Below are 14,132 nucleotides of genomic sequence, written 5' to 3'. Positions count from 1 at the left end.
GTCCCCAAAGTTGCAAAAGTTAACCAATAAGAAAAAGGTAATACAAAACTTTGGGGACTAGTGTATTAAACAGCCCACTGTCCCCTCCCTCCCTTTTGTGTTTGATATTAATATTCTGATAGGGAATCATGATTGATATCGGTTATTATTAAAGATTAATTCTACTGTCTATTTTAATCTTATTTAACTAACTTTTTCCTTCCATTTTCATTCTTAATTCTTGTGTCATCTAAAATTGTGTTACTTTTGTACTAATGCTTTACTTAATGCATAATTGTCCTTGTTAAAATTTGAATTTTTTATAAGATGGAATATCTTAGCAAATTCTAAATTGTAATTATAACATGTGATTTTACTTAACAAGGGTGAAAACATTCATTCTATTACATCAAATAGAAACTTTTTATTTATTTGTCTATCAAGATTCAAGATCTCGCTCACTACAAATTAGCTTTATTTGTCTTTTTCAAGGAAGTATTTAATATTAATAGATCTAAGGAAAGTTTTAAGCTATTTCATTGGCTGGGTTATGAATACATTTCTGCTCCCTCACTTTCCCATCGAATATATGTAGAAGCTTGGGGACATGCCACTAGATCCACTAAATATATTTACTGTTTGAGTTAAAACAAGAGAAATTAGTTACAGAGATGTATGTATTTTCTTTCAGAGATGCTTCGCATCCAGAAAGTTTTCCTAATTGAATATAAAATGGAAATGGATTGAAGGAAATCTCAACTCTTTCAAATAACAGAAACAGAGACTGACAGTTATCTATATCTCTTTAAAATGCAATAGTTTTATTTAACTGGCAGATATACTAGAGGTAAAACAGTTTTCTTAATATGAAATATTTATAAGTTAATCTTGGATTACAAACTATATAACTGTTAACCCTTTATAACCTAAAAACCTATTCATTTATTTCTACCTATTTTTACATTTCACGCGTATTTTTTTAGCTAGTCATAAATGCACACAAATGGAAAAAAGAAAACAAAACTTTTTGGCGATTTCCCTCAAAGTGCTTTGTCGAATAAAGACCCCCCCCCCCCCCCCCCCCAATTATAAAATAAATTGTAATTAAGACTGGAGGCGGTTTTTCGTTTTTTTATTTCTTTAGGTTAGGTTGGGTTTATATTGGGTACTTGGTAGCAGGGTAGGTTAATGGAATAGAAGAAAATTTAATGAAATGAAGGGGGGGGGGGGGGGTAAAGTGCTAGGTAGACAATTTAAGGGAAAGTATCAACTTTTCTCCTATTAAAAATAATCTTGTCACCTTTTCAATTAGAAGCAGAAATTTAACTTTTGGGAGGGCTATTCAAGGCATTTTTATTCAGATTCGTGTTTGGATTGCTAAAATTGAGGGATTGATTGGATACCCGGCCCAATTATGATAAGCAAAATTACCATTTATGCAAGTTAAATTTCTTGTGGAAAAGTTTGGACAGTGTTACAATGCAGGAACTAATTAGGATTCAACCTGACCAAACAAAGTTTTGTTTAGATTACGAATGGCAGAACGAGTTATTATCTACAGTCCATTTTAAGATGAAAGTCATTATTATATTTTGAGTAGCCATCAGTTAGTTGGATATTAAATAGACATTGATTACAAAGTAGCTTCGCTGCTAAAAAGTGTTCACTTTTTCAGGGAGGTAGGAGACATTGCTTTAATGCACCAGTCCCCAAAGTTTTATAATAACGTTTTCATATTAATTGGCTTAACAACTTTGGGGAATTCATTTATTATTTTTGGTTGGTTGAATCATTAATTCGAGTGTACAAACGTTTCAACCATTGATATTAATCTACAGAAGGAATACTTATGTGTATTATTATTGGGTATATACATCAATTTATCGGCAATTGTCTTCTCCCTAGATTCCTGTCACTCTAAACAATATTTGTATACTGTCACTGTATGACCAAACACTTTTATTTCAGATATACAAAATGAAAATTACTTAATTTTAAAATGTACACTGCTCTCCTTGGAAAAGAGGATAAAATTTCCAATTGAGAAACATGCACAGTTAATAGATTTACCAGTATGGCTTCAAAACCGATCAATATCCGCTAAATTGGAACCGGTTATCAACCATACTGGAAACTCATGTGTATCATCGTATTACAGACAATTTTCAATATGATTAAGGTTATAAATGAAAATTTTATTATCCAAATATATAACCCAAGTAGTAAGTTTTTTATTGTCTGAAACTTAGGATTATAATAACAAATGAACCGATTGATTTACCTATATTAGGGCAGCTTCACATAGGTCATGGGATGGTTTTAGGCTTGTTGTTTTCAAAAAGCATTTTTAAAATTCAGATCTGAACTTTTTATAAAGTTTAGCCTTAAATTAATTAAATATCAAGCTATTTTTTAAATCCGAGACCAATATAAAGTTTCTTTGTAAAGCACAAACCAATTTGTCCAGATATATTTACTGCAGATTCAAAGAACTGACTTAAAAAACTATTTTTTTTCTTAACTGAAAATAGTGAGAATCCATTATTTATCTCCAAAGCGAAAAAGTGCGTCATTATTTTGTCGAGTTATTTTTAAAAACAAGAAAGACAACATCCATAGGTTTCCGTGACCGTGGCTCAACACGTAGCGCATCCTTTCGTCGTCTTAGGTTCGAATCTCGACCCGTGTCTTAACTAAAGACGTTAAAAATGGTTCCTACTAATGCTATGTCAGGAGCGCAACATAAATATTCAGAATATGGGGTATGCCTTAGCCGAAAAACAGGCGCAACTCTTTACTATGCACAGTTATGACTTCTCAGACAAAGGTCGTGCAATCAAAGGGTTGGAGGATCTGTTACCCAAAGTTAATAATGATCAGTTGGTCAAGACTAGCAATGTTCAAACTTTCCAACCACTAATATTATTTTACAGAAGGTTTAATTTTGTTTTCATCATTTAGGATGTTGTACATCAATTTATTGTCTTATCTTCTAATTTACCTGGTATCATATCTAGACCTAAGGACCTAGTAACATATTGAGTCAAGCTATAGAGTAGCTGCGCTTTTTAAATGACGAAGGAAAACAGCAAAAAAATATTTGTCATGAGACTGAGTAAGAAACTTGGCGTGTGTAGGTATAAAGTTCAACAAATTGTAAAGTCTATGTAAAGAAAACGGATCTAGTGCAGTTCACGGTAATAAGGTTAATATAGCTGCCAAACGGCTGAATGTACATGACCGCACACAGTGTTAAGCAGCATGGAAAGGCCTATACTCTGGTTTAGCCCAGAATTATTGATGGATATGGGAAGCGTCACTAAAGAAAAAAACGCGTAATATAAGTCTTTTTTTCGCGCATTTATGTGCACTGCGATATAAGTGCATAATTGAGTAGGTAATGACTATTCCAGAATATTTTTACGCCTTCTTTTTCGGTTGAAGTTTTGTGCTAGCATAATCTTTACGTTCCAACGTTTGACCGCTAGCAGCCTTTCAAGTTCATAGATTTTAGGAGATGTTACCGTGAACTGCGCTAGATCCAAGAAAACATTTCGTATTTGCTGCTCAACGGCCGATATCCACTCCAACATCCCTGCCTTACAAATAACATATATATCATGCATAGTACGGTAGTACGTACGCCTAGCCCTACGAGGGGAAATAAAAAAGAAAGCCAAAGTACAATTATATCACTACTATATACTACTACTGTGTGTGTGGTACTAGTTGTATCCGAAAATATGCAGATTTCACTGCATGCATCTCTCAAGATTATAAGCCGTAGCAAGGAAAGATTAAAGACGAAGAAAATTCCTGAATACCAGAATTTAACCACACACACACACTAACGCACAGAGAAATGGCCCACAAACGAAATACCAATCTTTTACACCTCTCTTCTGTGTGGGTGCGAGTTCTGTTGATAATTATTACAGCATAATTACATAACAAAAACAGTCCAACCCAGAATAGAAATCAAACAGTGATTAGGTAATATTAAGCAAACAAAGCCCACCTTTCTCTCTTTAAGTCATGAACATGAAAAGGTATAATAATCAAAAGAGGGGGGAAAGTCAAAATCAAATTAAAATCAATGCTCTTTCATTCAAATCTAAATTATTTAATTCCATGTATAAATGGCTATATAAAGTCTATATATATATGTATCTATCCAATATCTAGGATATAAAACCATTGCCAATATAAAGAAAGAAAATTTTTGCACGCAATATGCAGAAATTGTGCACAGGATGGCTCTGAATTGGCAAATAATAATATCTGTATTTTCGCAAAACTTGATTTCTGCTGAGGATATAACTTACACCCCCGCATCCTTTCCAGAGCTAACACGAACCGGGGCCCGGGTAAGAACAATAAAATATTTTCAGAATTTTATTAAAACTTTTTGAACCTTTTCAAAGAAAATGCGTATCTTTTGTCATGTTTCATTTGCTTTTTTTGCTAACAACACTAGAATATAATGATCATAGTTTTTCTTTGCAGAATTTGGATGTCTATTTGCCAAAATATAAGGATGTATGATGATTTGTCTATATTAAATTTGTTTATTGACTTAGTTTATATGATAACGTTTCAAATATATAGCATACAATTTATACATGATATGCACATTTTTAACTTTTAGAAATACCTATTTTGTTTTTGTTTTCATATTTTCTGTGAAAATTCCCCAAAATTGTCCCAATACTTCACTGTGGGGGGCGATAAATCTTGCCAGAGAAGGAAGTGGGTTTTATAAAAGCAGGAAGGACAGACAGACGACAACAGCGAATGGGAATGGGTGGGAGCGAAGAGGGGGTTAAATATATTCGGAGACGCATGCGTAATTCATGTTCCTACTTTCATGCTGTCTGTTCTGTATGTAATACCAGCAATATCACAGAGAGAGAGAGGAGATATATAGTGCAATTGGGAATAGAGGAAAAAGTGAGAGAGAGAAAGAAAGAAAAGGAGAGTGAAATGAAAGAGAGAAGAGAGCCGAATTGAAGTTTGTGAATGTGTGTTTGCTTGTGTGTGGGTGCATTTGTGTGTGTGTGTGTGTGTGTTGTGTTTTAGTACTTACTAGTGACTTGAAACAGACTGGACTTATTCATTTCTGCTAAATAAGCGTCCATGCTTCATATTTCTTACAACAAGACACTGAGTGACTTCATGTTAATAATAATATATTATAGTGTACTTTACATAATTAATAATCTATAGAAAAATTAACTTTTGTGATTTATTTTATAAAAAGTTTTAATTTTAAAATTTAGTGACCATTTAAAAAACTGAACAATCGTAGCGCTCTCTCTTCATTATAACCTTGAAAAACCATTTGTGATTCATAAAAACTTGAATCTTAAAATTCAAACAAATTTTGCTAGTATTGTGATGTATTGTTTACTATACAAAAGTGCTTTAAAGTTAATTTTATGTCTTTGTAAGGGGGAGTAATTTTACATTGTGTAGTTACGTTATACGGATGGTTTTTCAATTCAAATCAATTTCATACTGCTTTTAACAGCTGAAAAACTGTTGCAACTTCAAGTTAGTCTCATTATGTTCAAGTAGTATTTTTGTACTTTGACGTGTTTTATTTATATTTAACAATGTTAAAAATGTGGGAAAAAGAAGGAATTTTTGTGTATTTTGTGACTGAGATAGATTATACACATTCACTCTCTCAGAGGGAGATAGATCAGAGAGAGAGAGAGAAATCAGCTGATTTAATCTCATTTTGTTCTGATCTTCATTTTTTTCTCGTTTTTTTTTGCCTAATTATGACATTTTCTGCATTTGTTACTGATGACCTTTTTAATTACAGCTGTTTTTTCCTCTTTTTTTGCAAATGGAATAAATTGCTTTAAAATGTATTTGAACTAGGAAGGTATTTAATTCCTAGAACTTTTTTCTTAAACTTTAGTCTACATATTTAAAGGTGTAATTCTTCGTATGGTATTTAGAGAGTTACGATACCTAAATGGCAAATCAATTAGATTTTAGTAGATTTAGTTTATTTGGCTTATCTATTAGTGAGGCAGGTACCTGTTCAAATAAATGAATAATGGCATAAAATATAAGAGAACTTTAAACAGTAAAATTGGTTAGATCATCATGTCCTTCCCGTCGAGTGTGCTTCAACCATCTCCATTTTCTCTTTTTATTTTGTCAGTTAAATGGCTGATATATCACTGCGCTCTAAAAGTTCAGCATCTGGGATCTTATTTGGCCAAAAGATCTTTGATTCTTTTGAAACATTCATTGACATATGTCTGCAGTTTGGAGACCACTGCTGCGGTCCCATACACAGATCATGGAGAACATTTGACTTAAAAAGTTTATAAGCTGCAATTGTGCTTTTAATGCCGTCGCGGATGTTTTTCAATGTACTAAAAACATAGTTTTACGGAATATTAAAGTAGACTTGTTTTTTTATTCATCTGGAAGATATGCTATGCGGCTTCGCCCCTATACACCTCTAGTAGCAATTGGAGCTAAATATTTTATGAGTTTTTTATTCCAGGCTCGATTTCTTTTGGGAGGGTGGGGATAACCTCCCCTAAAGAGTTTTGAGATCCTTCTTTTATGATTAAATTCTATTTATTCAATTATCCTTCCACAGAGACATTTTGTAAAACAATTTCACCTTTAAATTTGCAAAAATGTTCAAAAAATTCCTTTAAGGTCACTTTTAGATGTAAATGTACACATTTAAACAGCATAAAAAGTCATTTTGTGTTTTTAATGAAACTTTAATTTGGGCTTAACTATAATGAATGCTAATTTTGTTGGGGCTAATATAGTTAACTAGCTACTTTGTTAATGTCACATAGTTTTGACATTTTAAATTATGACACTGAAAATTTAAAATCATAAAAGTAAAGATAACAACTATGAAATAAAATGACTAATATTTTAGTTATTTATTTTTAAAAGCGAAGCTTATTATTATGGTAGGCCCGAACGTCCGTCTATAACGGATAGCTAAAATGTTAGAATTCTCCTATAGCTTCTAAACTTTGCATGATGATTCCTGTTATAGTAAGATGCGATTTAGAAAGAGTAGAAACTCAATAATTCATACTAGAATGTGTGACACTGTACAAGTGTTAATGTTCGTTTCTCGTTTGATTTTAAAAGCTTCGCTTTTATTTATGTTGTTAGCCTTATTTGTTTTTTAAACCAACAGAGCAGAAATGTGTACAAATAATGGATACTGTTTCGTTACAGGAATGGAGACGACATTGGACTGTTTATTACTCTAGTCCCCAAAGTTTAATATTTGCTTTTTCTTATTCGTTAGCATAACAACTTTGGGGACTTTTCCTTAATTTGGATTGGTTAGTTCATCAAGTTGAGTGTCCAAACGTTTCAACCACATATTGTATTCTTAAGAAGGGTTAATTTTGTATATCATCATTAGGGATGTACATTTATTGTCCTTTGTCTTATCCCTTTAGATTCCGGATTTCGAGACAATCCAGGCAAACTTTTAAGGTCTTGTAATACTCTAAATACTAGGTGTCACACGACTGACATAGCAGTAATTTTTATATCTTAAACTTTTTGTACTTTGTTGTCATTGGAATCAGTAATCCAAAAATCATATAAATAGGTAGGATAAGAATATCACATAAAAATTGATGTAAAAAAACTTAAAAATCAACATGTTTTAAATGAACTTACCTTTACTGTTATAGGAATCACCATGCAAAGTTTGAAATCGATAGGACAATTCTAACATGTCTTAATTAACACAAATACAAAGAAAGATTCTTTAAATTGTTGAATCGCAAAACGACTTTTTTCACAAAATAAAACCATTAATTTACGACGTAAATATTACTAAACAAGTTTTTTTCTCAAAGATGTACTATTTAACTATCCCATTTGAAAATTTTTAAAATTACGTTAACACAAAATGGTTTAGGTAGTATTTTAAATCATTATTAAGTTATAACAAACAAGAAATGAATAATAAAAAAGCTAACTTAATTTTCAGTGAAATTATTTTAACTTATTAACAAACAAAAATGAAGAAAAAAATTAATTTTTATGAATAGAATTTCTAGAAAAGGAAATTAAAAAAGAAACCTTAAAAAATGTGTTGTTTATTGAATTTTGTTTCAATTAATAATTCAATGTGTTATTGATTCAATTAAAGAAAAGTTGAATAAATAACTTAAAGAACTGGAAATATTATAACCAATCTCTAGTTTTAAAAATTTCAAGAAATAATGTTTTATTTCTTTACTTCAATTGTTATCAAAAAAGAAATTAAAACGACATTATAGAGAAATTGATAGTTTTGATTGGAAGAAAAGTAAAATTTCTTCTGTAATTATTTAGTATATTTTGATAATAATGAAGGATACCTAGACAAGTTTATGTAATATGAAATATTGATTCCAAAGACTGGATTTCTTTCTTAATTCGAGACTAATAATGCAGTAGTTTATTTGATAGATTTTTTGTTGTGCTTTTTAGTTCTAGAAATCAAAAATTTTAATATCAAATCCAATGAATGAATTTACTATATTAAATTTTTTATTTAAAAACAAGCATATTGAAAATGGATGCACACTGACCTCGTGACATTGACTATAAAGTTGCTATGCTTCCTATATATTTATGCCTAATTGTACCAAGAATTATGTACTTGGTTTATAAACAATAGGAAGATTATAGCATGTCTAAAATGGTAATCTTAATTACACTTTATGGACAGATAGATGAACAATAAGAAGTAAAGACGAACATCTCTTATATAAGCGCAAAAGATACTATAAATATTTGAAGGATTAAATAGGTTATTTCCCTGTATAGGTTCTAAGAGCCCCACAGGGTGTTTTGTTCCAAAATAGGTTTTTATGAAAGCTTCAAGAAGGAAGTTTTGAGTATGGCTTAGAAACTGTTTAATATCCGCTGGATTAGAACCAGTTATTAGCCACACTGAAAGATCATGTATAAAATCGTAAAACAGACAATTTTTCACGAATATTAAAATAAGATCACAAGTTTAATACCAATTTTGTTAAGAGTGGAACTTCGGCCCTCGGGGTTAACAATACTGGTTTTACTCGTAAAAAGCTGTCTATAATACGATGCGATAAATAATTATTATAATATTATTTTGGATCAAGTCAAGCAGAGTGTGCCAACACCCTGATTTGGTACACTCTACTTGACTAGCTGGAATATTGGCATACTCTGCTTTACTTGGGGGAATATTGGCATACTCTGCTTTACTTGGGGGAATATTGGCATACTCTGCTTTACTTGTCAAAAGTTTTAACTTGTTACCTTTAAGTTTTAAAAGAAAAACTTTTAACAAAATCATGGTGTTTTTTAGAACCATTGAGAAGCTTCATTGAAAGGAGAACCATAACAGCCTAGCAATTAGTGAGATCCTTTATTTTGAAATTTTAATGGTTTTAGGCTATTTTTCGTACCTTTTCTACTACTTTAAATAGTGAGCCCAAAGATGCTAGGGACGCAGCTGCTAGTTTATATATTTTGTCGTAAATTTGTAGGTTGATTTAGATGAAAATAAATTGGAAAATATGTTAAATTCATCTTTTTAAAAAATTTTTTGTTATGCTGCTTTGTTTGATAAAATATTGGAATACTCTGCTTTACTTGTTGAAACATTGGCGTACTATGCGTTACTTGGAGAAATATTGGCATACTCTGCTTTACTTGTCAAAATATTGACACACTCTGTTTTACTTGTTGTGTTTGCACACTCGGCTTGACTTGATCCATTATTTTTTTCAGACAAAATGTACACCCGAATATTCCTGTACTGTCTCTTGGTATCATGTTGGCTCCTAGAGGTTATTTCTACAGAGGTAAATACTATAAACAAAATTACCCCTTCTAAATTATTGGTGGTAAGGTTTCATCACTTACGGTTTGTAAAATTCATAGAAGAGTAAGGAAAAGTCCCCAAAGTTTTTATTTCAACGAATGAAGATCGTGTTTATAAAACTGTAGTGACAAGTTTAATTTTATTCCAATGTCCCCTCCCTCCCTAGATTTTGATTATCTACATCTTTTAGTTTTAAACCCCCTGATAAAATTCCCAAGGGGTGTTGTAATTCCCCTCAACAAGATTTTTTTACATCCCCCTTATTTACTTTTATACCTACTAGCGGCTACGCCCCTAGAGGCCTCTAGTGGCACTTTATATATTGTGATTTCTCTTGAGAGGGTGGTATTACCCTCTGTTGTGTTTTCTCGGTAAACACATAAAAAAACACACTACGGTCTGATAGATCAACAAAAGATTTTAAACGCACAACACCCTCCCCCAAATTAATCATAAACCTTCCCGGTACCTATGAGAAGCTACCCTGTTAAGGAGAGCCCGATCGTTTCTGCGGTTAGCGAGATCCTTTGGTACACACAAACAGACATCCTGTTACTTTATTATAAGGATAGCACTACACTACTTTTGCTAAACTATTAATTTCATTTTCTTAGCTAATCCTTCCTATTAATCTTATCATCCTTGTTTTTCTTATTGTTTTGTCCTTTGCTACAGTGTGACTAAATTTCTGAAAAGATAGGGTGCACTTCCATTGTAGTTAAAAAGAACTGTAAAAATAGCAAATTTGATCTTATGTTCTAAATAATTTACTGAAGCATTGTCCAGGTTGCCTTGAAAAATACAAAAAAAAATCCCTTAAACTTTTCATTATTAAACTATGATAGTATTTGGAATAATATGGAATTCTTATTTTTTAATTAACTTATCTTTGGGCTAGAAATCAACCTTATTCGACATTCACTCAAAGCCTCAAAAATAATGGACTTAAAAGTGTATTAAACTGTATATAAGACATTTGCGAATATATTGATACCATTAATTTGCCTCTTAGATAGAAAAAAGTATGTTTTTTTAATATTTTTCTCTTGCTACAAATCAAATTTCAAATTTGAGTCACCAAAAATGCTAAACTAATTTTTGCTCTAGAAGAATCAATTTTTGGAGTTAGAAAGTGCTTAATACCTCATTTTAATCGCCTGGCATTGCTTTATAATATACAGGTAATGACTTGGTTTTTTATGGAACAGCTGACTAAAAAATCGAGGTTTTGTGATAAACCCACTTTTGTTGTTGCTCCATAAATGATATTTTTTTTCCCAATTTTTTTGGCTGTAAAGAAGCTTTATATATTCATATAACATCCACCTAAATTTGACTTTTGGTATTTTATTTATAACATCACCAGAGGGTATTGAATTTTGGAAAAAAAATATCAATTTATATTTTACACTGCTATGCATTGTTCTTGTTCTTGTTTCTAAAAAAAATTTATATTATAAAAAAGAGAATTATTTAACGCTTCTATAGGTATGTTTATCATTTTTCTAGGCTTAATATAACTATAATTACACCATTTTAAAGTTAGACATCAAAACATATTAACACAATTATTGAATCGGTCTGTATTATTAAGCTGGCAACTCTTAAAACAGCTGCATTTCATTATCCTATTATATAAAGTAGTAATCTTTGTTGTCTTTAGCTTAAGATTTCGACAATTACAGTACCTATTGAGTTCTGTGTTTTATGGATGCTTCCTATAGGACCCTGGATAGTTTTGGAATTTTGAAAATAATATCAATTTATATTTTACACTGCTATGCATAGGCGTCCAAGGGGGGGGGTAATGGGCCATTTGGCACCCCCAAACGATTTTGGGGGTGCCGTAGGCACCCCCAAAATTTTGTGAACAATACCCCCCCCCAAAAAAAATTACCCCTACTTTGGGGGTGCCGTAGGCAGCCCCAACGATTTTGGGGGGGGTATTTACCCCCCCCAAACGATTTTGGGGGGGTAAATACTCCCCCCAAAATAGAAAATCTCTAACAATAAAAATTTTTGCGCGCTTCGCGCGCATTTTTCATACTAAATTTTTTATAAAATTTAAATTACCCCCCCCAAAAATTTTACCCCGGGGGTAAATTTTGGGGGGGGTAAACAAATTTTACCCCTGCCAACAGTTTTCAGGGGGGGTAATTACCCCCCCCAAGCAAATTTTACCCCCGGGGTAAAAATTTTGGGGGGGGTAAAAAAATTTGCGGCGCGCTTCGCGCGCCATTTTACCCCCCCCAAAACCAAATTACCCCCCCCTTAAAAAAATTTTACCCCCCCCAAAATAAAAAGCTTGGACGCCCCTGCTGCTATGCATTGTTCTTGTTCTTGTTTCTAAAAAATATTTTTATAATTAAAAAGAGTGTTTCGGTACAACGGCATTTGGCTGGCCGTTTACCAGATCTTTACGTACAGACGTACGAAACCTGCTACTTCCCACAAGAATCAAAACCAGCATAGTTACTAATACAATTTATTGTATGAAAACGGTCATGCTGAAATAGAAAATAACAAAATTAATAATCAAATATTAAAATGTTAAATACATGATAAAGTAAATCTTGTAAAAGAGAATAAATCTTTTTCTTATTTGGAACAATCGTCTTTTTTAATAAAATAAATATTCATTATGAGAGGTTGCGTGACTTCGAAATTATATTTTAAAATGTATAAGAAGGCTAGGGTTATTTTTTGCTTAAAATTAATCAAAATTAAATGCGAGTTTGAAATTCATAAACAAAATCATTATAGACTACTATTAAAATATTCTGATACAAAAATAAATTAATTACTTGGTCTAATTTCAGTAAAAATGAAAGATTAATTTGCCGTCTTAAAAAAATCACTCCATTCCATTAAAAATGCTTAAAGAAAGAATTCTTACCGAAGTTTTTGTTCCTGTAAAGCCGGGAAGTACTCAAAGGTATTTTTCAGTACGGATAACACCACAATTCTGACTATACATGGTTTTTTTTATCACACAGATATTCCGCACATTTTGAAAGATAGATTAAAGATGGCCACGCTGGCTTTGTTTTGGTTTGAGCGCAAGCGTTGTTTTGATTGCCGCGTCCAATTATGAACTTTCAATTTGAATCTGGGCGCTTTCTAAACTGCCATTAATGATAAGGAAAACAAAAGGATAAAGGTTCGAGTTCACAAACGCATCACACTATTATACTTCCAATACAAAGAGAATTATTTAATGCTTCTATAGGTATGTTAATCATTTTTCTAGTCTAAATATAACTATAATTCCAGCATTTTTTAAACATCATTATATTCAAGTTATTGTAATTTTTAAATAAAATATCAATATCAAGAACTATTGGAACAATTTTACCATGCAAAACAAGGTGTTATAAAGTGTAGGATCCCTCACAATATCTATCTGTCTGTCTATAATGCATTACACATGTAATGCTAATAGAGAGGATGCTATAAGAGTGCTCTTATAATGTGAACTTCTCATAATTGAATGGGCTTCCTGAAACCAGAGACCATAAAGTTGGCCTAGTAACTACAAGGGGGAGTGCAGGAGTATCCAGGGGGAGGTGCTTGTAAAAGGGTAATTTTTTTAGGGATGGGGGTAATCACCCCCCTTAATATATAATATAAACCCAGCCTTTTAAATTTTTTTTAATAGGAGTAAAGAAAATCCTTAAAACTTACAAATCTAGGAATCAAACTAGCACCCCAACCAATAATCGGTTCCATGCCAAATGTAGGAGTGGAAAAACATTGAAGGGACAAATGCATGAGTCCCAAAGGTCAGAGTGGAACAAACGCAGGAGTGGGACAAACGTTGGAGTGGACAAACGCAGGATTTTTGGGACAAACGTCAGAGTGGACAAACACAGGAGTCCCAAACTTTTTTTTCAATTTTGAATTTTTGTTTACAAACACAGCCCCCCCTACCTTCGTCCCGTTACTTTTCTTAGTTAGGTTAGGTTAGGATATAGGCTAGGGGGCTGAGCGCTGCAGCCATAGTCATTATTTTGTAGACAGGGGTATAAAAAATTTCAAAATTGTAATATTATTTAAATAGTAGACACTCCTAGGTTTTATTTAAGCAATGTCCACTCCAATGTTTTCCACTCCGACGTTTGTCCACCTTGATGTTTGTCCACTCTGACGTTTGTCCCATTCTTACGTTTGTCCACTCCAATGTTTGGGACTCCTGCATTTGTCCACTCCGATTTTTGGGACTCCTATGTTTGAGGTAGAACCCCAATAAGTAAATCTCAATAAAACTTGATAAAAT

At 32.2% G+C, this 14,132-nt stretch overlaps 1 protein-coding gene across 1 annotated transcript in view; it reads left to right on the top strand.

Moving 5' to 3' along the window:
• The first annotated feature begins 9,765 nt into the window (after window positions 1–9,765).
• Window positions 9,766–14,132, top strand: part of LOC145317771 (long-chain fatty acid transport protein 4-like) — a 39,979-nt gene continuing 35,612 nt past the window's right edge. The window contains exon 1 of the mRNA XM_080159038.1: window positions 9,766–9,836. Coding sequence (XP_080015164.1) covers window positions 9,768–9,836 — 69 coding nt within the window. The 5' untranslated portion in view covers window positions 9,766–9,767. The remainder of the gene's footprint in view (window positions 9,837–14,132) is intronic.

Source organism: Acartia tonsa, chromosome 4, assembly GCF_053477335.1.
Source record: "Acartia tonsa isolate MP-2025a chromosome 4, ASM5347733v1, whole genome shotgun sequence".
NCBI lineage: Eukaryota > Metazoa > Arthropoda > Copepoda > Calanoida > Acartiidae > Acartia > Acartia tonsa.
This window is presented reverse-complemented; position numbering and strand designations above follow the sequence as displayed.